The sequence below is a fragment of the Genypterus blacodes genome, unplaced genomic scaffold, assembly GCF_046128005.1.
Source record: "Genypterus blacodes isolate CSIRO-AG114 ecotype Tasmania unplaced genomic scaffold, CSIRO-AGI_Gbla_v1 ptg000039l_1, whole genome shotgun sequence".
NCBI lineage: Eukaryota > Metazoa > Chordata > Actinopteri > Ophidiiformes > Ophidiidae > Genypterus > Genypterus blacodes.
The window spans coordinates 3,230,198-3,255,714 of NW_027466852.1; the positions used below are offsets into that span (position 1 = coordinate 3,230,198).

The 25,517-nt window shown below is 41.8% G+C and overlaps 2 protein-coding genes across 2 annotated transcripts; both read left to right on the forward strand.

Annotated features, from left to right (window-relative positions):
- The first annotated feature begins 14,146 nt into the window (after window positions 1-14,146).
- On the forward strand, window positions 14,147-16,027 carry LOC142997048 (uncharacterized). Its single transcript, XM_076148221.1, has 2 exons — window positions 14,147-14,224; window positions 15,808-16,027. Exon 2 carries the CDS (start codon window positions 15,824-15,826, stop codon window positions 16,025-16,027), a length of 204 nt encoding a protein of 67 aa, XP_076004336.1. The 5' UTR covers window positions 14,147-14,224; window positions 15,808-15,823.
- Window positions 16,028-17,166: 1,139 nt separating this feature from the next.
- On the forward strand, window positions 17,167-17,768 carry LOC142997049 (uncharacterized). The gene has a single exon (XM_076148222.1). It carries the CDS (start codon window positions 17,167-17,169, stop codon window positions 17,317-17,319), a length of 153 nt encoding a protein of 50 aa, XP_076004337.1. The 3' UTR covers window positions 17,320-17,768.
- The last annotated feature ends 7,749 nt before the right edge of the window (window positions 17,769-25,517 follow it).

A 25,517-nucleotide genomic window follows, 5' to 3' on the forward strand; every position in this document is an offset into this window, starting at 1 on the left:
CACTTTTCTCAGTAAATATATTTCTAAAGGTGCTATTGTCAAGAAACTTTCGCCATATGTTGGTAACAAGTAAATAAAAATGTGTCTCATTACCAAGATGTCACACAAGAAACATCTCATTATGGGTAAAAGCAAAGAGCTCTCTGAAGACCGTCGCAACCTTATTGTTGCAAAACATACTGATGGCATTGGTTACCGAAGGATTTCTAAACTTGAATGTTCCAGTGAGCAATGTTGGGGCCATTATCCGGAAGTGGAAAGAACATCATTTCCCCAATAAACTGGCCACGGCCAGGTTCTCCTCGCACAATTTCTGACAGAGGAGTGAAAATAATTATCAGAAGAGCTGTCCAGAAAGACCTGGAATAAGTAGGTACAATTGTTTCAAAGAAAACAATAAGTAATGCACTCCAAGGCTATTGCTGAAGAAAAAGCATGTTCAAGCTATTTTAAAGGTTGCTGCAAGACATTTGTGAAATAATGGGAGAATAAAGTCTGGTGAGATGGGAGCAAAACTTAACTCTTTGGATGCCATAATACATACCATGTTTGGAGGAGAAATGGCACTGCACATCCCACCAAAAACAACATACCAACGGTGAAGTTTGGAGGTGGAAACATCATGGTGAGGGGCTGTTTTTTGGGTCAGCATACGTTACTGGCAAACTTCATATAGCTGAAGAAAGGATGAATGGAACAATGTACTGAAACATTCTTGGTAGAAATCTGCTGCCATCTACCAGGATGAAAATGAAATGAGGGTGGACATTTCGGCAAGAAAGTAATCCCAAACACACAGCCAAGGAAACTCTCAATTGGTTTCAGAGAACGAAAATACAATGGCCCAGACAATCCCCTGACTTGAATCCAATTGAAAATCTATGGAAAGAACTAAAGATCAGAGTTCATAGAAGAAGCCCACGGAACCTTCAAGATTTGATTGGGCCAAAGTCACACCTGAGCAATGCATGCAACTAGTTTCTCCATACAGGAGGCGTCTTGAAGCTGTCATTACCAACAAAGGCTTTTAGATGACGTATTAAATACATTACATTACATTACATTACGGTCATTTAGCAGACGCTTTTATCCAAAGCGACTTACAAGAAGTGCGTTCAACAAAGGTAGATAAAAGAACTTCAGGTCACAAGAAATCGTAAGCGCATTTCCTTCCAAAACCAACAGCTAAGAGCATAACTAGAGCTAGAGTAGAAGTGCAATAAGTTAGGTACTATGATGAATGAGAAAAAAGGACAAATTAGAAATGACAGATTAGAAAACAAGAGCATCAGAAGAGCTAGGACAGAATAGGTGATGTCCTAAGAGGGACTCCGCTGTCCTGACATCAGTCGGGAGATCATTCCACCGCTGAGGTGCCAGAACAGTGAAAAGCCGTGACCGCGTCGATCGGGCACAGGGGCCGCTGAGTGCCGGGGCAGCCAGCCGCCTGGAGGCAGCAGAGCGAAGTGGTCGGCCGGGGGTGTAGGGCTTGACCATAGCCTGGAGGTATGAAGGAGCTGTTCCTTTCACTGACTCTGGTGCCCTGTAGGCTAGCACCAGAGTCTTAAACTGGATGCGAGCAGCTACAGGGAACCAGTGTAGAGAACGGAGAAGGCAAGTTGTGTGGGAGAACTTGGGGAGGTTGAACACCAGACGAGCAGCAGCTTTCTGGACGAGCTCCAGAGGTCTGATGGCGGAAGCCGGGGCGCCAGCAAGGAGGGAGTTGCAGTAGTCCAGGCGGGAGATGACAAGAGCCTGGATCAGCACCTGCGCTGCCTTGTCGGTGAGGAAGGGACAAATCCTCCGGATGTTGTAGAGGAGGAATCTGCAGGAACGCGTCACCGAAGCGATGTTTGCCGAGAACGACAGTTGGTCGTCCAGGGTCACACCCAGATTCCTCGCAGTCCGAGTAGACGTCACCACGGAGTCATCTATGGTGATTGTCAGGTCTCGGTGCGGGCAGCCCTTCCCCGGGAGAAACACCATCTCAGTCTTATCCAGGTTGAGCTTCAGGTGGTGCCTTGACATCCACCCCGAGATGTCTGCCAGGCAAGCAGCGATGCGCGTCTCCACTTGGGTGTCAGAAGGAGGAAATGACAGAATCAGCTGGGTGTCATCAGCATAGCAGTGGTAGGAGAAGTTATGGGAGTGGATAACAGAACCAAGAGATGTTGTATAGAGGGAGAAAAGAAGAGGGCCCAAGACCGAACCTTGCTGAACTCCAGTGGTGAGCCTGCGTGGCTTCGAAACAGAACCTCTCAGTGTTACCTGGTAGGAGCGACCTGTCAGGTAGGACGTGAACATGGAGAGCGCAGAGCCAGAGACACCCATTCCCTCCAGGGTAGAGAGAAGGATCTGGTGGTTCACCGTGTCGAATGCTGCAGACAGGTCCAGGAGAATCAGGACAGAGGAGAGAGAGTTCGCTCTAGCAGTTTGGAGTGACTCGGTCACTGCCAGGAGGGCCGTCTCGGTCGAGTGGCCAACCTTGAAGCCGGACTGGTGGGGATCCAAAAGGTTGTTCTGGTGGAGGTACAGGGACAGTTGATTGAAGACAGCACGTTCAAGAGTTTTAGATAGGAAGGGTAGAAGGGATACCGGTCTGTAGTTCTTGATGTCTGAAGGGTCAAGAGTCGGTTTCTTTAGAAGCGGAGTGACTCTAGCAGTCTTGAAAGCAGAGGGGAATGAGCCAGAGACGTGTTGATGAGGTGGGTCAGGTAGGGAAGAAGATCCGGTGCAGCAGACTGAAGGAGAGAGGAGGGGACAGGGTTAGCGGTTCAGTTAGCGTGTTTCTGAACTTATTGGTTTTGGTTTCAGTGTATGTATGGATTACGTGGGTTGAAAAACAGTGACATGTTCAACACTTATTTTACCCACTGTACATCTTCTGTGTCAGTGACATCTGGTAAAGAATTTGTAAATGTATCTGTTACCACAAATTCTGGACTAAAATGTTTTAAAGATGGAAGACTTATGGTACCGACTCTCACTCTCTCTGCTAGATCATTGCCAAGCAAAATGTCCACCCCTTCCATTGGCAGAGAAGGACGCACACCAATGACCACTTCACACAGTAACTCGTAACTTGCTGTGGAGGAATTTTGGCCCACTCTTCTTTGCAGAATGGTTTCAAATCAGCCCCATTGGAGGGTTTTCTAGCATGAATTACCTGTTTGAGGTTTTGACTAAACCACTCCAAAACCTTCATTTTGTTGTTTTTGAGCCATTCAGAGGTGCACTTGCTGGTGTGCTACCGATCATTGTCCTGCTGTATAACCCAAGTGAGCTTGAGCTTAAGGTCACAAACTCATGGCCTGACATTCTTCTTCAAGATTTTCTGGTAGAGAGCAAAATTCATGGTTCCATCAACTATGGCAAGTCGTCCAGGTCCTGAAGCAGCAAAGCAGTCCCAGACCATCACACTACCACCACTGTTTGACTGTCGTATGATGTTCTTTTTCTGAAATGCTGTGTTTGTTTTAAGCCAGATGTAACGGGACCCACACCTTCCAAAAGTTCCACTTTTACCCACAATCCACAGAATATTTCCCCAAAAGTCTTGGGGATCATCAAGATGTTTTTCGGCAAATGTGAGACGGGCCTTTGTTTTCTTTTTGGCAGAAGACTACCAAGAAACCCATATGTTCTTCAATCTTTCAGCCCAGTGTGGAACTGCTCAGTTAAAGGATCCCACTCTAATGAATGCGCTAAGAAATATACATGTCGTAGAGGGCGTAGTGCTAGGGAACAGACTGACACCCCCAGACCACATTTTGCAGTACAAAGTGGTTTGCTGTACCATGTTTGTCCAGAAGGATAGGCGAATGAACTTCATTTACAAAGGTAAGACATGCATACACTCACTGCTGTACAGTCCACGACAAAAATGAAAGACCAGCCCTTTTTTAACAATGTATTACATTTTATATAAAACAAGATTTTGAAAAAATTATTTTAAAGAAAAAAACTAGATTTATCTTTTTGTTGTGGACTGTATATAGGGCTCACTCCAAATGATGCCGCAACTTGCTTTTGTGGAACACCAGCTTGAAGTTGCCGTGGCATGCCGACTCTTGGAGCAGACACCAAGTAGCAGGGCTCATGCTCACAGGTGCTGCCAATCAGGTGCCAACCTGATTGTCAGCACCTGGGGGTATCAGAAGCTCAAAACAAGAGTCAATAGCAACAGCAGAATAAGCTGTTTGACATTGGCAGAGAAGATTTGGCCTATTTTTCATGAGCGCAACCCACATACTCAGCTGTGCTGCTCAGAAAATTGCTCTTGGGTGCCTGCAAGGGGCAGCCCTCCTCACTCTGCATCTCTCTCCATCATCATCAACTTGTATACGGACTGTGTGTTTCATGGGGTGTCTGCATGTTGTGTGTTTCCTAACCCGGGTACAAGTGATGCATGTAGAAAATAACAACTGAGTGAGGAAACAAAATTTTCCTTAGGGGATCAATAAAGTGCTTTTCTTTCTTTCATCCCACTAATGCATGTTCCTTACAAATGGGATACCATTTAAAAGGGAAATTAACAGGCTTTCCAACGGTATAAAATGTATTGCCAAGGAGCATTGTTACAACAGAGAAATAATCTACCAAACACAAATTTCTGAACTTATTGTTCGATGTTTATATACAGGCAGAAGAGGCAAAGGAGAAGAGATGGGTGAAAGGAATGAGCTGGAGCCTGATCTACAGACTGGTAATGTGTTGTAAAACCTTTTTACTTTTCATGGAGCTTTTTGTTGGTGTTTTTTGAAGAGACCTTTTGGACTAAACTGTGTGAAAATGAAAAGCCTTTTTGTTTGTTAAAAGCATGTTCATTGTATTTTTCAACATCCGTACACCACCTAACCCTGACGTCCCGATGAACAGCCTCTCATGATGTCACAATAGGGAAATTTAACTAAACTTCCCAAAAAATTGGTAAATCACAGTTAATTTTAACAAGGGGGGGCAATTACATTTCTCACATAGGGTCAGGTTGGTTTGGATAGCTGTTTTCCCTTAAATGAAATTGTCAAAGTGTGACAAAAAAGCAAAAACAAGAAATCTAAAAGGGGACAAATACTTTTTCACAGCACTATAGGTGATGGAGAAACTACACTATCAGAATTTGAAGCAGACTTCTGACCATCCTTACCGATTTGACATTCCCCCTTCCAATGGCCCTTGTTTTTACATACATGACGGATTCGGTAAGAGTCAAATATTAGTGGTGGGCGGATCGATCCAAATATCGATAGTATCGATACCAAGTCGGTATCGGATCGATACTAGCCTGGTGAGATCGATTCTTTACTTTAAGTTCCGCTCGTTTGCGATGCTGCGGTTTCGGCAAAGAGGAAACAGCCAGGTTGCCGGACTCGCCGCTCCTGTGTCAGCGCAGAGCAGGCACCCTTTGCCCCCCCTCCCCCCATCTTGTGTTTAGGTGTTGCGCCGTCACGTAAGTCACGTCACGTGACTTAGACGCGCTAAGCAAACAATTAAGTTGCCGGCTCAGAGCCACTGCCACCAGCTCTGCTGCAACTTCTGAAACTACCTCAAGCTCGTCTGGAGGGGCTGCTTCATCCCCACCTGCAGCAAAAGGTGGGCTATGGAAAGAATTTGATTCTAAAGTCCTAGCCTCTCAGCAGCATCGGACAACTGGCACTGATGCCCAAATTGAGATGCGCAGGTACACTGAGGAAAGGTCAATTCCTCGGGATCAGGATCCACTACTTTGGTGGAAAAACAACGAACAAACATTCCCCTCTCTGAGCAAACTTGCCAAGTATACCTGTCATTGGTTGCAACATCAGTGCCAGCTGAGAGGATTTTTTCAAAAGCAGGGCAGTTAGTGAGTCACAAACGAAGTGCATTAAAAGCAAAAAATGTTAATATGATACTGTTCTTGAACCAAAACCTGTAACCAAAACGTTTTTGGTTTCCGTTCTGCACAGACTAACTAAAGGTTTTGGGGGTTGTTAAGTTGTTTACATATTATTTATATTTTCAGTTGTTGTTTTTGTTGTTGAGAATTTTAATTTAATTTTTGTATTATAGTTTACAGTTAACAGTACTTGTTTGTTTCAATTGGTTTACTGGTTTGTGTGCACTTTTTATTTAAGATTTTTCTGAAAATTATTTTATAATAAAGCATTTTCTATTTAATTATAAACTTTGTGCTAATTCTGTTCTGGGTTTCAACTATTTAATGATAAAAGAGGAAACATCACAAAAAAACACTTAAGGTCATGAAAATTAATTGAGATTTAGCAATTCAATGACGCATCCACCTTTTTTATTGAAAAGTATCGGTATCGGTATCGACGATACTGGCCCGTATTTACTTGGTATCAGATCGATACCAAAATATGCAGTATCGCACACCACTATCAAATATCCCATCAGTGCCTGGAACACTCCTGATACTGACCTGCATTGAATCCTGATTAACCGATTTCCCATGTCTGAAGAAATGCTCCCTTCGACCCTCATCCCCAAAGTAACGGCGCATTGCTGAACAACCTGGACAAGTTAACATATACTATACCAGGAACAGAGTTTATACATTGCTTCAACACAATGAGATCACACAAGTCCTCATAGGAGGCAGAACACCAACGTCCAAAATGGACGATAATGGAGCGTGCCAATTCGACATGAGTTTGGTTGTCCCTTTTTTTCCAGTTCCGGAATCTTTGTCTATAGTATAGGTCTTCAACAGGGGTCCGCGACCCCTAGGGGGTCCGGAGGTACTGCAGGGGGGTCAAAAAATTTGTGGTTGATTAGACAATGTATATTTTTTCAAACCAATGTTTTTAATTAATTGATTTAAATGTCCTTAAATACACATTACCATGAATCCAACATATTGTAGTGAACGGATAAATGAAGGCAGAAGATGTTAGCATGTCAGCAATGCACACATTCAGGACACACAGGAGCTATCTGCTGGGCACCGGTTTACTCACAGCACAAGACTAGCCTAGACCTGTCCCTCCAAGCCTACTGTACACAAAGAGGAGGACCTGCCCCTATCGCTGCTGTGCGATATCAGCCAGTACTGAGGCTAGTATATTATTATGCCAAGTGTATGGACATTGTTATGAGTGAAGATGGAACGTTTTGTAGCTCGACCAAAAAACTCCACAAACTTGAGAGATACCCTCCGAAACCACCGATGAAAATGCAAGTGGCTGCACCTGCTGCTGATGTAGCAGCTGATAAGTGAACAAACAAGAGAAGACCCGAAAATATACAGATAATTATCTGAAGTTTGGATTTACCTCAAAGGAGACATATGGCATTAAATTACCAATGTGTGTTATATGCTCTACTGTGCTGTCAAACAAATCTATATGAAGCCATCAAAGCTGCAGCGTCACTTGGAGACAACCCACAGCCACTTAAAAGACAAACCTGTTGAATACTTCTCTCCAAGGTCAACAGACATTGATGAGAAAATCAGCCAAAGTTGGTGAGCTAGCTTTGAAATGCTCTTATCAAGTTGGTCTTCGGATTGCCCAGAAGAAACAGCCATACACACTTGGAGAGGATTTAATATTGGCTTCAGCAACTGACATGTGTAAAACAATGTATGGGAATGATATTGACATTAATAAACTGAAAACTATTCCAGTGTTGGACACAACCATTGCTCGCCGCATTGACGAGATGGCATCTGATGTGAGGGTGAAACTGATAGAGAAGCTAAGGTTGGCAGATGCATTTGCATTACAATTGGATGAATCAACAGACAAGTCAGCTTCTGTCGTTTGTGCGCTTTGTCGATCAAAAGGAAATGCAGGAAGAATTCTAGTTCTAAAAGTGATTGATGTTTTTTTCAGCGAAAAGGACATTCCATGGGAAAAATGTATTGCGCTGGGCACCGACGGTGCAAGAGCCATGGCTGGTTTAAAAAGTGGACTAATCGCACTTGTAAGGGATGTGGCTCCGCAAGTGATTTGGACGCACTGCATGCTACACAGGGAGTCACAGACATGAGCGCAGAATTGTCAGATGTCATGGACTCGGTCGTTAAAAGTTATCAATATAGTCAAGAAGAGTGCTTTGCAAATGCGTCTCTTCTCTAATCTCTATGCTGCTGAGGGAGAAGAACACACTACTGTATCATTCTGAGGTTCGAGCTTACAATTGAATGCACAGGGTAGCTATGTTTATACATGGCACTCGGCCCAGTTTGATATAAAACACAATTTCATACAAAACATATATTAGGGGGTCCCGCTCCATGTTGGGTTACCACCACACCATATAGGCAGACATTATTAATAGGTTATTTGGTAGTAATGGTTAATGCTGCACAAATCTATATTGAGATGTTTACTTTGAAGTGAGTATAGGGCTAGTTTACATCATGACATTTGTAAAGCATATTAAGAAACTGCGGTGTCGGCAACAGTACGTGCTGCAGTACGATGCCGGTGCCGGCGCACTTGCTGGTGTCGGCTAACTTTTAACGATAGGCTAACTTTTTTTTCAATGCCATGCGATCTACCCACATTACCTTCGCGATCGACCAGTCGATTGGGCACCCCTGTGTGAGATGATCAACACATTTCACCCAGGGTATAAACTTTCGTCAAGACGCCACTTTACGGATTTCATGGAGAAGAAATAATGAGGCTACTCTAGAGAGAGTGAAAGCAGATCTCAAACATGTCACATCAAAAGTCACCTGCCACTTAATTAATGAGGATTGGGAGCTGACTTCATACAGTCCGACCACGATGCCACTTGAGGAGCGCCACATAGCAGAAAATATTGCTGGCTGGATCGAAAAGGCAGCAGAGAAGTTTGGATTCTCCCTTAGTAATGTACTGGCCGTTGTACATGATAATGCTGCCAATGTTGTGGCAGCTCTCAGGATAGTGGAAGCGAAGCATGGAGTTGCTTCACATCGATGTGCTAGCCGTACACTTCAGTTAGTGGTCAACAACGCCCTGAAGAAGGATCCTCAGATAATCAAGACACTTGGGGCTGCAAGGTGCCTTATTGAGCATTTCAAGAAGAGTGAGTTGGCCAGCAGCAAGCTCAAAGACAAACAAAAGCAATAGGGCACAGCTGAGCATAAATTGATCCAGGATGCATATATGGTGAGTTGCCTCCTAGAGCAACGGTGGCCAGTGACAGCAACCATTTCAGACCCAGAGATCACACAGCGAGGAAAGCAATACCTGGAGGTTCCGCAAGCTCCTGTCATCGGCTGATATCCTTAAAGTGCAAGTCAAACTTCAGACTCTTGCACTTCAAGCCAAAACAAAGCAGAAGGAAAAGGCAATGTTTTACCTGAATGGGAGGAAATATATTTTTTTACTGAGAGGAATGGGAAACCCTTTTGCCTGCTGTGCCAGACATCACTGGGGCATTTAAAGCTTCAAACCTAGAGCGCCATTTCTCTTAACTTCATGCTAACATTGCAAAGGAGTTTCCAAAAGGGACTGAACTTCGCAAACACAAGATAAACGTATTAAAACGTCAATCAGAGAAGCAGCTTTTTAAGAAATTTACCAAGCACTTAGAGACTGTCACGTTAGCATCGTATCAGGTAGCATGGAACATTGCTCGTGCTAAAAACCATACAGTGAAGGTGAATTTGTGCCTTCAAGATGTCGTGGCTAACCTAACTCCTGAAAATTATAAAAGGAAAATGAAAAGTGTGAAGCGCTCCGTGTCCGACCTGCAGCTTTCACGGCACACTGTTGAACAGCGAATATCTGCGCTCTTTTTAGCATGGCTTTGCATGAGTCTTGTGATGTTCAAGATAAGCTACAGTTGGCAGTATTTGTAGGATTTGTGTCAGAAGACTGCATCGTTATGGAAGAATTGCTTGATATCGTGCCGTTAAAAGACAGGACCCGTGGCATCGACCTGAAAGAAGCATTAATGACTGTTGTTGAGAAGGCTAACTTTTCATTGTATTTAAGAAGTTGCTGTAATGCCATGGAACAGCTTGCATAAATGGATGAATTAGACACAATGTCTTACATGAGAAACATCGTCTTCAAACTTCTTTAAAACAAATAAAGCTTGTCTCTTCTGCACTGGCCAGCACGAATTGATGACGTGTTCTCAGTTCAAATCAAAGCCACATAAAGACAAAATAATATTCCTCAAGCAGAATGGAGTTTGCTTTGGATGCCTGGCAAAGGCTGGACATATCAACAAGGACTGTGCCAGACGTCTTCAGTGTTCTGTATGCAACAAGCAGCAACCCAGTGTCTTACACATCAAAACAAAAGAGGCAGCAGTGCGTAGCATACAGGTAAAAGCTGATGGGCATACTGGGGCCGGTAATGCACAGGGATACAGGTGTGTTCAAAATAATAGCAGTCAAACATCACTAACAAGATCAACAACTGTTTTTGGTCGAAATTATATTTCCTTGTGGGAAATAATTTACTAGTAGGTGTAGTAGAGTCATAGAAAACCAACAGATCCAACAGTCATGGCAAGCATGCTGCTGATTCTGTGTAATTGAATGATAGATTGAAAGAGGCGTGTTCAAAATAATAGCAGTGTGGGGTTCAATCAGTGAAATCAGGAATTCTGTGAAAAAACAGGTGTCAAACAGGTAGCCCTTATTTAAGGACGAAGGCAGCACATGGTAAAGTGCATTTCTCTCAGAAAATCTGTGTAAAATGTCTCTTTCCAGACATTGTTCAGAAGAACAGCGTACTTTGATTAAAAAGTTGTAGGAAGAAGTTCAGAAAATTATCGGCTGCTCAGCTAAAATGATCTCAAATGCTTTAAAATGGCAACCAAAACCAGAAAGACGTGGAAGAAAACTGAAAACTACCATTCGATTGGATCGAAGAATAGCCAGAATGGCGAAGACTCAGCCAATGATCAGCTCTAGGGTGATAAAAGAAGATCTAAAGTTACCTGTGAGTACTGTTACTATCAGAAGACGTCTACGTGAAGCCAATCTACCGGCAAGAAACCCCTGCAAAGTCCCATTGTTGAAAAAACGACATGTACTGAAGAGGTTACAATTTGCCAAAGAACACATCAACTGGCCTAAACAGAAATGGCGCAACATTTTGTGGACTGATGAAAGCAAGATTGTTCTTTTTGGATCTAGGGGCCGCAGACAGTTTGTCAGAAGACCCCCCAAATGCTGAATTCAAGCCACAGTACACTGTGAAGACCGTGAAGCATGGTGGCGCAAGAATCATGATATGGGGATGTTTCTCATACTATGGTGTCGGGCCTATTCATCGCATACCAGGGATCATGGATCAGTTTGAATATGTCAAAATACTTGAAGTCACGTTGCCTTATGCTGAAGAGGAAATGCCCTTGAAATGGGTGTTTCAACCAGACAACGACCCCAAACACACCAGCAAGCGAGCAAAATCTTGGTTCCAGACCAACAACATTAATGTTATGGAGTGGCCAGCTCAATCCCCCGACCTTAATCCAATAGAAAACTTGTGGGGTGACATCAAAAATGCTGTTTCTGAGGCAAAACCAAGAAATACAGAGGAATTATGGAGTGAAGTCCAATCTTCCTGGGCTGGAATACCTGTTCACAGGTGCCAGAAGTTGGTTGACTCCATGCAACACAGATGTGAAGCAGTTCTCAGAAAATATTAGTTCAGTGATTCTCAGGAAAGCTAAATTTTCAAGATTTTTCAGTTCATACAGTAAATATTTGAGTTTGTAAAGAAAAATGCAAACTGTTATTTTTTTGAACAGCCTAATATTCCCTTTTCTTCACTTTCTGTAAAGTGAGAACTTATTTGATAATTTTTTGTTGTTTTGATTTGGAATAGAATGTGCAGTGTTCCCAATTAATTTGTGTGAAAATTAAAAATATGCATGAGGCCAAAAACTAGACTAGACGTAATACTTGGACTTGAACACTGAACTTGACAAGACATTACAAGACGTAGCAGACTACTCATACATGAGGTAATGAGACACAGGTGATAACAGGCAAGGGCGGGGCAGACGATCACAAGACATGAGTGATACTCGGTACCTAGGATTATTATGGTGTGTAGAGAGTGACACATTCAAGTTTAACATCTCTGTCAAAGATAAGCCACACACCAGAGGAAATATTCTGTCAATGGTCAGCTCTATCTATGACTCGCTTGGTTTCCTGTCTCCTCTAACTCTGCCTGCTAAGTTGCTTCTTCGGGATCTTTGCAGAAACAACATCCTCAGCTACAGTACCTGCATGGACTGCTGCCCTAGGAGAAAGACTCTATATAGAACTACATTTTTACTGTGCTTTACTTTTCTCGTCATCTGTCTCTCTCTCTCTCTCCCTTGTCCCTATACTGCATGCTTTCTCATGTGTTTTGCCCTGCATGCCTTTTAACCGCTGTATAATCCCACTGGACATTCCTATTGCACACCCAGCCATTCGTGGAGAGGGAATCTCTCATGGAATTGCCTCTTTTGCGGTTTCTTCCTATTTCCTTATCTATTTAGGTTTTCTCAGGAGTTTTTCCATGTCTTCCTTGAGAGCTTTGGGCTGGGTCGGGAATTTTCCTGATGTTGTAGGTCTGTAAAGCCCTGTGAGACATTGTATGTGATATGGGGCTATACAAATAAACTTGACTTGACTTGTCTCCCAACAACTGGCAAAACTATGCCTAGAAGTCTAGGGTCTTTGATTTACAAAGTATCCAATTGAAAACTAGGTCCACCGAGGGAATAAACATCCAAATGGAATGAGCCCCCGTTTCCCATGACCGCTCGTCTCGACCACAACAAAAAGGCGAGACCACACTTTTTTAATTAACCAAAATAAGTTAGTTAGTTAATCAGTATGAAGTGCAAACGTTTGGGTGCAATGATAGGAGTGTAACATGAATGGGTGGTGTAAGGTGCAACCAAACAAACTCATAGGGCCCAGGCACCAGCCGTCCTGGCAGGAGGTTAGAGAGAGAGAACAGTGAGGAGAAGCAGGCTTTAAGGCGGAATCAATTGCCTCTGACACAGGAAAGCAGCTACCTGAATGGGAGTGGCAGAGAGAGAAAGGCACACCCACGCAGAACAAACCTAGGGGCCATCACACTACGCATACACCCTCTGATGACGAAATTTCCAACCTTGCACAACCTCGCTCACTTGCGGACGCGGAAAGTATAACACAGCCTTAAGAATTCTAAGAGACATTTTAACTGATGCACTGATTAATGTAGGTAAAAGTACAATAAAAGTACAATGAAATGTATCCCTGCATTTAGTTAGTACAGGGATAATACTTCATTTAATTTCGGATAAAGGCGTCTGCTAAATGACTAAATGTAATTGTAAATATAGCCCCTTCCCCTCCTTCTCTTTCTCTATTGCCCCAACTACAGACATTTTAAATAATGGGGAAAATGATGATTGTTCATGAAAAACTTCAAGGAAAACCTTTCATCCTTAAAAAGGGACCATGTGTTTGCAAGATTGAAGTTTAACAACAATAGTAGTGATAATACAACCTTCCCTCCTTCTCTCTCTCTCTCTCTCACACACATCTTTCCCCTCTTTCTATTTAAAAAATGATCTCCAAAATATCCCTACAACTATATGCGCAATGTCATGTACAATGTTTGCTTCAATAAAAACAAATTGCACAGAAAAAAAAAGGACAACATTTCTTAATCACCAGTTTTTCACACTATACAGAATTCTAATGATGGTTCTGACAGTGGTATTGTTACGGGTACTGCTGTTAAATGACATGAGAGAGCAGATAAAATTGCAAAGGAGGCTGCAAAGACGGTTAGCATAAGCAAAACAGAATTCATGGGCATTGTTAAGAAAAGATTGAGAGAAAGGTGGCAAAATCAATGGAGGAAGAGAGGACAGGAGTTTACAGAGGAACAGGAGAGACTCAGATTTGGACATACAGGATTAAATCACTCACTTTTCATAAGAGGAAAGGATGAAACAGGCAATGAATGGATTATATGGATAAGAGGAAACAGCAGAACATGTTATGGTACGCTGTGAGAAGTACAAGTTAAAAAGTAAAAAAAAAAAAAAAGATCAAGACGTGAATTGTCTCAGAATTACAATTTCACTATTAAAATTGATCAAGAAGGTATACGTTTTCTTTTTGAAAGTATTTGTTTTAAATTGTAAATACAATTATATTCTGATCCACATGCCATACCAGCTGGTGGCGGTAATGCACCAATATGCTGTTTGCCAACTGCCATTAAACAGGAAAAGAAGAAGCATCGCATAGAGACACAGCACACTGGTAGGTTATATCCTTACGTTTTCACCTTGCTGTATGTTTAATTGGTAAATGAGCCGTGAGTCGGACTCTGGGCTGACTGAGAGTGTGAAGGGTAAAGTTGAACCTCTGATACAGTTCGAAGCTTTTGAAACGGTCGTTTTGGAGCTCAGTTTCGCTGCTGTCACTACTGACAGAACTTCTGGAAGCTCATTTTCCCCAAACACATCTGGTATAATGTTTCAATGTTACATTTGTGTAAAATTCTTTTTCATGCTAATTGTCATTGATTCATTTATTACTTGCTTGTGTAATGGGGTGGTCACGTGACAGCTTCGTTCCACTCGCACGTGAAAACGATATGATCGATCCTCCTAGCGAAGGAGGTATGATTATGTTTCTCCGTAATGATCAGTGTTTTATTACGTTATCACTGCCTTCTCACAGGCAACCCCGGAGCCCGTGTTTGCAAGATTGTGTTTGCAAGATTGTGTACGATTGTGTACAAGATTGTGTAGCCCTCAGTTTTGCCTGTAAGGGCTTGAAGGGTTTAACCGGCTCCTACGCGTGTTGTGAATCTCGTCGGGGTTCAAAGCTGTTTGGTGTTGCTGTTCCCTTCCGTCTCACCGCAGACCGGTACAGCTACATTGAGGCCTAGTACTTCCTGTGACTCAGCACAAGGTCATGAACTAGACTGAACATTAGTGTCATTGTTGTAGCTGACCAAGGTGACGTTGGTTTGACCTTCGATAGTGCACAGATATTCGCATCCACACTCTGGTGATTCAGCGGTGTCTGGTCACTCAGGTTTGCCCCATTGTGGCAGACGGAGGACGGACGAGTTTACTTCCCCACACCGCCAGGCGGTTTAGGGACCGGCACTCAATTACTGACTAATTTCCAATTTATTTTTCTCCATAAAATCATGCAACATGTTAATGTTAATAAAAAGAAGAACGATCATGTCGTATGTCCTGCAGACTTGAAATGCATCCCAATGTATAGTACTACTGTAGACACACCAGACATGCCTCTTATTTGTTGATTTTTATTTATTTTTTAATGAAAAATTTCCTTCAAAAATTAGACTCTCTATAATAGCTTTGGGATAAGGATGCATCCCAATTAGTTGACTGTCTGGACACACGAGACACGCCTCTTAGAGTTCATTTTGACATGTTTGTCACACACCAGACATGCTAGCCAGCTCTTCTTTGATTTGATTTAAATCTTCCTAAAAAAGACTTTCTTCAATAGCTTTCAAGTCTGGTGAAGTATTACAGTACATTATTCTCTATATTTTTCCATTTATGTCTCAGTCCCGCTTTTTATGTCTGCATAACATGAAGACATGGGCAGTGCATACCTTATCTTGTGTAGAATCCTTTGCCTTTTCTGACACACTTTCATTGGGGGATACAGAAACCTGTGGCTGTGATCCTGGCAGACCATCAAACAGTAAATGTAATGTAAATTCATCAAAATGAATTGTAGTTTGGCTCTTCCAGATCAGCGGCCTGTGATACTTGTTACATGATGTGGCATCATCCAGTTTTCATGTTTCACAACACAGCGTTGACACTCAGACTTTTCTCATTTTTCCCCAGCTGAGTCCCATCAATCATGGGCCTGAGAGATTTCTGGAACAGCTACAAAGTCTTGATTGTTATGGGCACAAGTTTGGGGCTGATCCACTGGGGCTGGTTCAATTTAAAGGCAAACCCACTCCTGAACAAATCCAGAGAGGAATATATTCCTGAACCTGGGATTGTGGCTTACGTTTCACCGCCACCCACAGCTTCTCCACCTTCTGCCAAGAGCAAGTAAACTACAGACAGGTATTAAAACAAAGCACACAAGTTTCCATCATCAATAAGTGTATTTACAGGTTTGTAAATCAATAATTAAGTCTGTGAAATATTTCTTATTTTGTCTTACAACCATTTACCATTCATTGCATTAATATTCTTGTTGATGTATTAATATTCTAGTTCCGGAAGTTAAACATGACACATTTTACATCCACCCATGATCGATGGCAGTCTTGCAGCGATTTCTGCATGTTCTTGCAAAGACCAATTTCCCGTTTGAATCTAGCACCGGTTCGATTAGCTTCTTCCTCTTCTGCTTTGGTTTAAACAAACCAGGCAAAGACCAATGACTTCCGAAGCAAACACAGAAATAAACGTCAAAGCAGAGCTTTTCAACTAGTGCCCATTTCCCATTTATAAAAACACAAAAATTGTGAAATGAAAAATTGGAAAATGACAAATTTTTAATTTTCTGTTGCCCCACTCCACAACTGAAATGGATTGGATCTAGATTCAGGGCATTTTTTCAAATAACTTGCAATGCTGATTCAACAGCAACATAAATATATGATAGCCATGACTTTTGGATGGAATTTGTTTACATCAAATCCTTCGTATTGTACCCTATAGACATAGAAGAAATTGTTAAACTTGCACAGTTTTGGCAAGAGTTCCATTATCATTTCATAATAAGTACAGATGTAATTTAAATTGCATTGAATCGTAGCATTCCCAAAGATTTGCAGCTGTGTTTGCAGTTTATGCCATTCAACAGTATTGTGTTTTCTTTGTTTTCTTTTTGAATATGTGTATTGATGAGGTCTGTGATGTCAAAAAGGTATCGTATTCTCTAAAAAAATGCTGTCCCACCTGTAGTTCATCATAGCTGAACTCTAAACGTTAGGGATGGTTGTCAATAAATGATCACCCATAATTCTTAGCAACTTCTTCTTCGCTAGGCGACATATTCTAACCAGTATGGGGAGGACAGCAGAAGAATCGGTAGCCACAACCAGCAAATTCAATGTCAGATGCCAAATCTACAGTAATGAGAGGAAATTGGAATTAGACCAGTAGAATGTGTGACCAGGCTAATCTCAGAGGATTTGTGGTATGCTTTTGTGTTTCCCGCAGTGATTGTGTGGCGGTGTCAGCATGAAGCCTCAGAGCTGGCTAAGGAGGAACTGGCTGTGGGCGGCTGGAGGAGCATTTCTCACCATCCACCTGGCTACCTGGCTGATGCAGACAGCCATGAAGAGAAGTGTTCGCTCTGAAGCTGTGAACAAACAGAGCGCAGCTGAAGACTGAATGACTTGTTTCTTCTTTGTTCTTGCTGGAAGAACAGTTTGCAGTTGAACACAGAGGAAGACTCTTGGTCACACCACTCACTCTATCCATCCCACAGAGTCGGCACATTGATTCATTACCCCACCCAATCAGATCAGCGTCTGGGGCCAATCATCCTCGTCACATCCCACGGTGGCCTGTCCAATCATATGTATGCGTATGGGTTTAAATGCCATTCTCTAACATTCACATCTGTTGCTTTCATTGTAACGGACAAAACATTTTCATCCCCCCTCCTCCCCACCGTCTCCAGTTGGGTCCCCATCCTGCCAACCAGTGTAGGCTCCTTGAAGGCAGTGGATCTGCCGAGGCATTATGAATCCAAGAACTCTCGTCACTGAATGGAGCCTTCACCAAAGAGACTCTTTACATTTCAAACACATCTATTCAAATAAATGACTTTAATTTTATCCAAGCCCCTGAGTCTTCATGGAAGAATTATAGTTTTAAATCAAATACGTAGTCAATCCTGACTTTCAACATTACTTGTATGTTTAGGTTGTATGTGCATTGTTTTGGGAGACAGTGACTTAATATTATGTTCTTTGTGACAGTTATAAAACTACAATACAGACATGGTTGCCGCCAAAAAGGACTTGTATACAGTATGGGGAACATATAATAAAGATGAAAAGGAAAAATGTGTAGAAAAGGGAAAAATTCTACACTAAATCAGGTTTTAATTATATTCATTATAGTCCCCCTCATTACTCACATACACCACTCACAAAAAGTTAGGGATATTCGGCTTTCGGGTGAAATTTCAGGATGAACCAAAAATGCACTATAACCTTTACAGGTGAACTTAATGTGACCTCCTCTAATCTTTTGAATGCACATGTCCAACTGTTCAATGTTTCAGTACTTTTTGCACAACTTGCTGTTCTCTAACAAGGAGCTTAACGATAAAATAAACGAAAAAAACAGGTGTTTGATCCATGAATCGACAAATAAATGTCCTGGTTCAATCAGAATTGGTATTTAAACAGTCCTCGTCATGCTGTTCACATTTTGACATCATGAGACCAAGAGGACACCTAACAACTGATCAACAGTACCTTGCCATTGTGAGGCTCCAAACAGGATGTTCTCAGAAGGAAGTGGCCACTGAGCTTAGAGTGTCAGAGTGTCATCAGCAGGTTGCAACAGAGATGCAGAGAGACTGGAAGAGTCACAGACAGGCATAGAAGTGGACGTCCTTTGGCCACATCCCACACTGATGACTGCTTCATTGTGAACAGTGCCCTGCGGAACCGGAGGATGAATGCCACTCAACTCCAGGCACATTTAAGGGTGGTGAGAGGCACCCAAGTGTCACGTCAGACCATTCGAAAACGTTTACATCAGCGTGGTCTGTGTGCTAGACGACCTGCAAGGGTACCTGACCACACCACCAGGCACAGGCGTCATCGTCTGGCATGGGCCAGGGAGCATTTACGCTGGACGAGGGACCAGTGGGCCTCAGTGCTGTTCTCTGATGAAAGTCAATTCACCTTGAGCAGAAATGGTGGGCGCCAAAGATGTTGGAGACGTCAAGGAGACTGTACGCATCAGCCACTGTTGTCACCAGAAGACCCTTTGGTGGTGGTGGTGTTACAGTGTGGGCAGGTGTCTCTAGTCAATACAGAACTGCCCTACACTTTGTGAATGGTACAGTAACAAGCCTATACTACCTGAATCACATCATTAATCAAGTCATTGTGCCCCTGCATGAACAACACAGGCCTAATTTCATCTTCATGGACGACAATGCTCCAGCTCATCGAGGTCACATCATTAGGGAACGGCTGCTGGAGACTGGGGTACCTCAAATGGAGTGGCCTGCACTTTCTCCAGACCTGAATCCCATAGAACACCTATGGGATCAGCTGGGTTGCTGTGTAGAGGCCCGTAACTCTGTACCCCAGAACCTCAGTGACCTGAGGGCCGCCCTTCAAGAAGAGTGGGATGCCATGCCTCAGCAGACAATAAGTCAACTTGTGAACAGCATGGGACGTTGTTGTCAAGCTGTAATTGATGTTCAAGGGCACATGACACGTTATTGAGACATTGAAATTTTTTGTTGTGGTATACCCACCACCGTTGTTGGCTTTTGTTTCAATACATTGTTTGAGATGAGGAAATCACCTTTGTATGCTTCTACTTAAATGCCCCACTTTCATGATATAATATCACTGTAGCGTGAACTTTTTACGTTTTCCATAAATTTCACCCGAGTAGTGTATGCCTACGACCTATTTGAAACACACCCTGGAAGTCTCCTCTACTCTGAATGAGGCTGCTACATTCACCTTTAAAGGTTTGTATAAATACTGATATGAAAGCTTGAAACATCTAATGGTAACTAGGTGTGAAATATAGGTATCTGAAGTTTTGATTCAAGGCTGATTCATTGTGAAAATTCAAGATCTGACGGTGTCATGAAAAAGCAATGTATTAAACACGATGCTGACTGCCAGAATGAGCTCAGTTGAACAAGACTTGCATACACGGTAGAATAAGTATTTTTTCCTTGCTAGACAGAGGGCACCACAACATCAATTCAGCCTGCTCCAACAAGGTTCACCTGTGGACAACACCAAATGTAAAACGTGGCAGCACCCAGGCCAACTCTGCACAGCAGCAGCAGCAGCAATCTACAACAGTTCTTGAGTTATGAACAAGTTACGCTTAAAGTCTGTCTTTAAGTCGAATTTGTATGCAAGTTGGAACAGTTGCGGACAGTTCATCTTGTGTGTTTACCAGTGTGACGGTTCCCTCAGGCTGACGAAGCACTGAAAACATGCTAAGCGCTGCGCAGAGTAGTCTACCTGTATTTTAGTAGGAACAATTGTGTTGTGTTAATTTTCAGCATTATTAAATAGGCATTGTGGAGGTCTATATGTAAAAACGGGATGTTCTTCATTCTTAACCTGGGGACTGCCTGTTGTAGGGTAAAGGCATTTTAGCCAAATATGACATTAATGCAGAAACCTTAAGTCTCAGGGTTCGATGGGCTGAGGTTTCACCTGATTAGACCACAGGGGAGCTACTTGTATGCTTGAAAGAACTGTGCCAAAAATCTGTGTATCACAGGGCCGGAGACAGGTGAGGTGTGTGTTGTATTATGAATACATAATTAATACTTATGAATTGATATTTATTGGTAGAGAAGCAATTTACTCTGCCAGGAGTGAAAGGGTAAAACTTCCTTTACTTTTTGTTGCAGTGGGAATAGGTTTAATGTACTGACCAGATACACATATTGCTCTGTTCATGAGCATCGCCTACTATATACTTCACCAGCAGACACTGCTCAAAAAGGTGAACACTTAATCATCACAGTATAACACCAAGTCAGTTAAACAATTGATTTCCACAAGCATATTCTTTACAAACACTACAGATGCTTGGTGGAAGGTAGACAGCACTGTATGCTTCTTACTAGCTTTACAGTGTGTTTCATGCTCCTGGAATTGCAACTAAAACAATGATTTGAAAGCTCTGTCTAAGTTATTTATCACAGGTGATGTTCGATCAAGAAGCAACTTTGTTTTAGTATGAAGACGCCAAACCGGACTTGTGGCTCTATCTCAGCAACTTTTAGATACCCATGAAGTTATGGGCATTATCTACTAGTCAGGTAAACGGGAAATGAGGACATACCAGCCATATGTTGTATTGGCACTGGCACTTTACTCCCCTATTATGAACCCAAAACATCTTACACATAGAGATTACTGGAGTACTGGTAGAACAGTTGGGCCAACTGTCCCAGCATTGCAGGATTACATTTATTCAAATCTTATCAAATGTATTTGTATATAGCTCAATATCACATACAATGTCTCAAGGGTCTTTACTGGCCCACAACAGCAGCAAATCCAGCACAGGGCTCTCTAGGCTGAACAGGAAAACCTCCCTAAAACCTGAATGTATAAGGAAAAGGAAGAAACCTTGGCCATTCCTTGTGTTTGCAATCGCACACATTCCAGCATCTCAGAGCAGTCGCGTTAGGACGATATGCGCTATGAAGGCTGTGATCTGTGATGGATAGCTCCAAACACTGCAAAAAAGCAAAGTTTTGTCCACTATTGCCTTTTGGATTTACATGGGCATGAACAGAAATGAATTGAACACACCTTACTCACAGCATCAGCTGTGCTTTTGTTCACACAATATGGCCTGCTCATGGTCAAAACCTTGTGCGCATACAGATTTTTTCTGCTCGACCTCAAAACCCGAATACGGATCTGTCTGCTCCCATGTGTAACAGAGTTATTTATACATATAACCTTCCACCATCTGCTTTATATCTTTATCTTACTTTGAGACATTGTATGTGATATTGGGCTATACAAATACATTTGACTTGACTGCACAAAATGGGCAATATCCCCCAAACGGTTTTGTATTTTTCTTCGAATGTTCTTATGACCTGACTGTAAGCCTCGATAGTCGTGTGAATGAATACACTCTAGACAGTGTGGGCTCTACCTCCTGCAACATTTTGTTTTTGGGGACCTTATTGACTTGACTCCTTACTGACCTCTCTCCTGCATGAGTAGAGAACATTTGTGTCAAGATCTGCCACATGATGCTATCAAATAATGGCAGAAAAAAAAGACACCATAGTTATGCTGTCAGTTTTTGCCTTGACGTTATCCTGCCAACTTTTGTACCTTTGCCTGCCTTTTATGCTCAACCTTCGGCGTCATCTGTGAAGTAAAATTGCTCCTCCTCTGTACCCTGACCATTGTAAGCCTCTGTAAAACTGTTATCATAAGCCCTTCAACCTCAACAACAAACATAGATCATGCTACAATGCTGGGTCAACCTTCAGGCACCGCTGGTGAATTTCATTATTCACACATGCAACTACACGCTGAGATAATGCCACCTTGCGCCTTCTGTGTTTAATCAAACATGCCATGGTCATACTGGTTTAGATAGGGCAATGTCCAGCAGATGGCGGTATTGCAACAGTATGAATGCCAACCGGTAAAACAATCTACAGAAGACAAAGAAACAGACTGGAAAAGAGCGGGTTTTGTCTAGTGCTGTATTCTTATAATGTATTTAAACTTCAATGTGTGACAAATGTGATCAAATTGGATCAGAATGCCACATTTGAAACATTAAGTAGGACGTTGACAGAGCATTGGAGAGCAGCTCCCTTATTTCCATATTGGTCCGATTTGCACAATTTGTAGCCATTCTTGAAATAAAAACTAACAACCACATCTCATAACAACAACTCCACATCCTGTCCCTGATTCAAATGCACATCAGACCAATTCCAGCTTTATCCCAGCATCGTTATTTGGTCTTGAGCTGGGATAAAGCTGTTATCCCAGCATATCAGTGATGTGCCCATTCATGACCACATGCTGGAACCAGCCCAGCATTATGCTGGAATATACTGCATGTATGAATGGGGACACCTTTTTGGGTCTGAGTTGTGCTTTTGGTTCTTCCCGTTCCACCTTCTCATATGACTTAATTATTTGCCTTAAACCTCAATAAGAACCAATAGCCTAGAGAGAGTAATGAGTGCATGTAAACACATCGACACACACGTAGGGGCACAAGAAAAAAACTTCCATGTAGACTTTATAGACGTCTGCTGACATTAGCTAATTGAGTTTAGGTTGGATGACAATTACCAGCTTATCTGTAACATTTGTGGTCATAATAAATTTATGGAACACATAAAACACAGAGGGAAAAGGTTAAATATAGCTTTTATTATGTAGTCTATACTTTCAAGAAAGTCCTGAACCACCAGCAAATGAGTACTAAGAGAAAAATCTGGAGATTCTGGAAAACAAATGCTTAATGACACCAACATATTAGGTTGAGTATTGTAAGTTGTTATAAATAAGACGAGGGGACTTTTTTAGGATGATAGAATCCACAAAATCTGATTCAATGAATAAATAAACCATTACATTGTGTTATTTCTGGAATGTGGGTTGGAACACATATCTGTACAGTTCAGATCAATAGTTACAGTACAGTTACTCATGCAGTATTTCAATGCTCTATTATCAATAGAGCATATCAATATTTCTAAATATTGATATAGATCATATCAATATGTTACAGATAATCCAGAGCTTTGACAATATTCATGGTGATTATTATGGATCAATTTACTCAAAATCTAAGCATCTATGCAGCAGTTGACAAAGGAAAAGTCTGGTTCATGTTAAGCACAAATTTGTTTAATGTTTCCCTCCATGATATTTGAAGATATTCTGAAGTCATTTTGTGCTCACTCACTGTGTAACTTCTTGACTGGAAATGAAAATAAACACTGAGTCTGTTTTCCTTCTCTGGATGGCATTTGTCACACTGTGGGAACCTGTTTGCATGGTAATGAGCTACTTTCTCCCACCAGCTTAAAACCAGGGATACAGCTGAACTCCAATTAACAGACTTAAAAGCAGACACTATACATAACACGTATCACATATTCTTAATAGTATTATTATTACTTTTGTCATACAGTACCAGGCACAAAGCTTTAGGCTGATAACATCATCGTAGATTAGAGAGACAATTCTACAAAGTGACATGCAGAAAGTGGTTCTATTTCCACAATCATCATTGTGATATATGTATTAAAGAATGCACTTTTTTGACAGCTCCTCATGGCTCAGGTTAAAGTGTCAGCAGCTGTCATTAGCTGTAGCAGAGCCCCGTAAGTTATCAGTCTGTTTGGCACCTAATCTGTCTGGTTTCAGAACCTTCACACTTAGTATGCATGTTATTGTAAAAAAAAAAAGTGTATTGTGATGGGTGTGTATATATAATGTGTGATCCTATACAGATGAATGGGCAGTATTTCTCATACAAAATTCTATTTTATGATTTTATTTACTATCTCCATCATAATAAAACTATTTTTCCATAGCCATCACATTCCAAACTCATCCATACTCCCACAATGCTGGATTCCTCTGTGTTGATGGGCAGCTCAATGTACTGATGTCATCATGCATAAGTGTGCGCTAGTAGGCATCATGCAGCACTTGCTGACTTGGGAATTGTATATTCACATTATCTGCATTGTCTGCATAAACTGGCTGACTGGGATAATTATGGCACACAGTGCGGCATAGAACCAGCAACCACAAAGCTGATGCTTACACATCATGACCTATTATTTGGGTTATGAGGATGAGATTCAAGCATGATCAAAATTTAGTCCAGAATCAATCATGTTGTCTAGTGACCTGACCCTGTGTGCGGGAGTGATTATTTCCACACTGCTGTGTACACATTAGCAGTCTGATTAGCACTCTGGTTTCCTCTTCTCTTGCACGTTTCTCTATATTGCACTAGTTTTGGTGATTTCTCGTTGTAGTTTCATTCTGCACTGTACTGTAACTGTTGCACAGTAATTTCCCTCGGGATAATATACTTTTATCTTATCTTATCTTATCTTATCTTATCTTATCTTACTTGCCTGGGCACATAGTGTATGGCGAGCCAGATGACTTCCTTTGCGCCTCTAACACAAATAAACCATGTGGTTCTGTCTAAAAAGCACAGAGCAACTAATTAGAGTCTGGACTAGTGGCTGGGTTTCTTTCTGTGGTCATGATAGATCTTACACCAGGCTCTAAAGAACCTCACATGTCTGATCTTTTTTTCTAATACTACACAAACTAAACGCTGAGCTATGGGCTTGCCATGCAAAAGATTTGTTAAAGTAGTAATAACATTAAGTCACATTAATAAAAGACTAATTTAATAAAATGATGAACGTGTATTACTGGTCATCTTTGCGCGCCCATCTATGTGAGTGTATATAGCATGTGTAAGGTGTCGATATAGTGTGTGCATTTGAGTGTGTGTGTCTATTTTCTACTCTTCATGGATTTCCAGGTAGAAACAAAATAAATTCAAGAGCTAATGTCAGTGACTTGGTGTTTTTTTTTTAGACTTTTCCTGATCACATCCCTGATTGGTCATTGCTATTTTGGTTTATAGAAAAGGTGTAACAAATAGCATGTTATTTAGCTAAGAAAATTGTCCACTGTGCTTCATTGTTAAGATGAATGACTGCAATGAGCAGTTGCGGTCTTGAAGTCTTCCAAGATTCAGGACCTCAGACCATAAGATCGGGAGTCCTCAGAGAAATACAGTTGGTAGAAAATGCCATCACGTGT

Coding starts and splice junctions, on each gene's coding strand:
- LOC142997049 (XM_076148222.1), top strand. CDS start 17,167: ATGAAGCCTCAGAGCTGGCTAAGGAGGAACTGGCTGTGGGCGGCTGGA.
- LOC142997048 (XM_076148221.1), top strand. CDS start 15,824: ATGGGCCTGAGAGATTTCTGGAACAGCTACAAAGTCTTGATTGTTATG.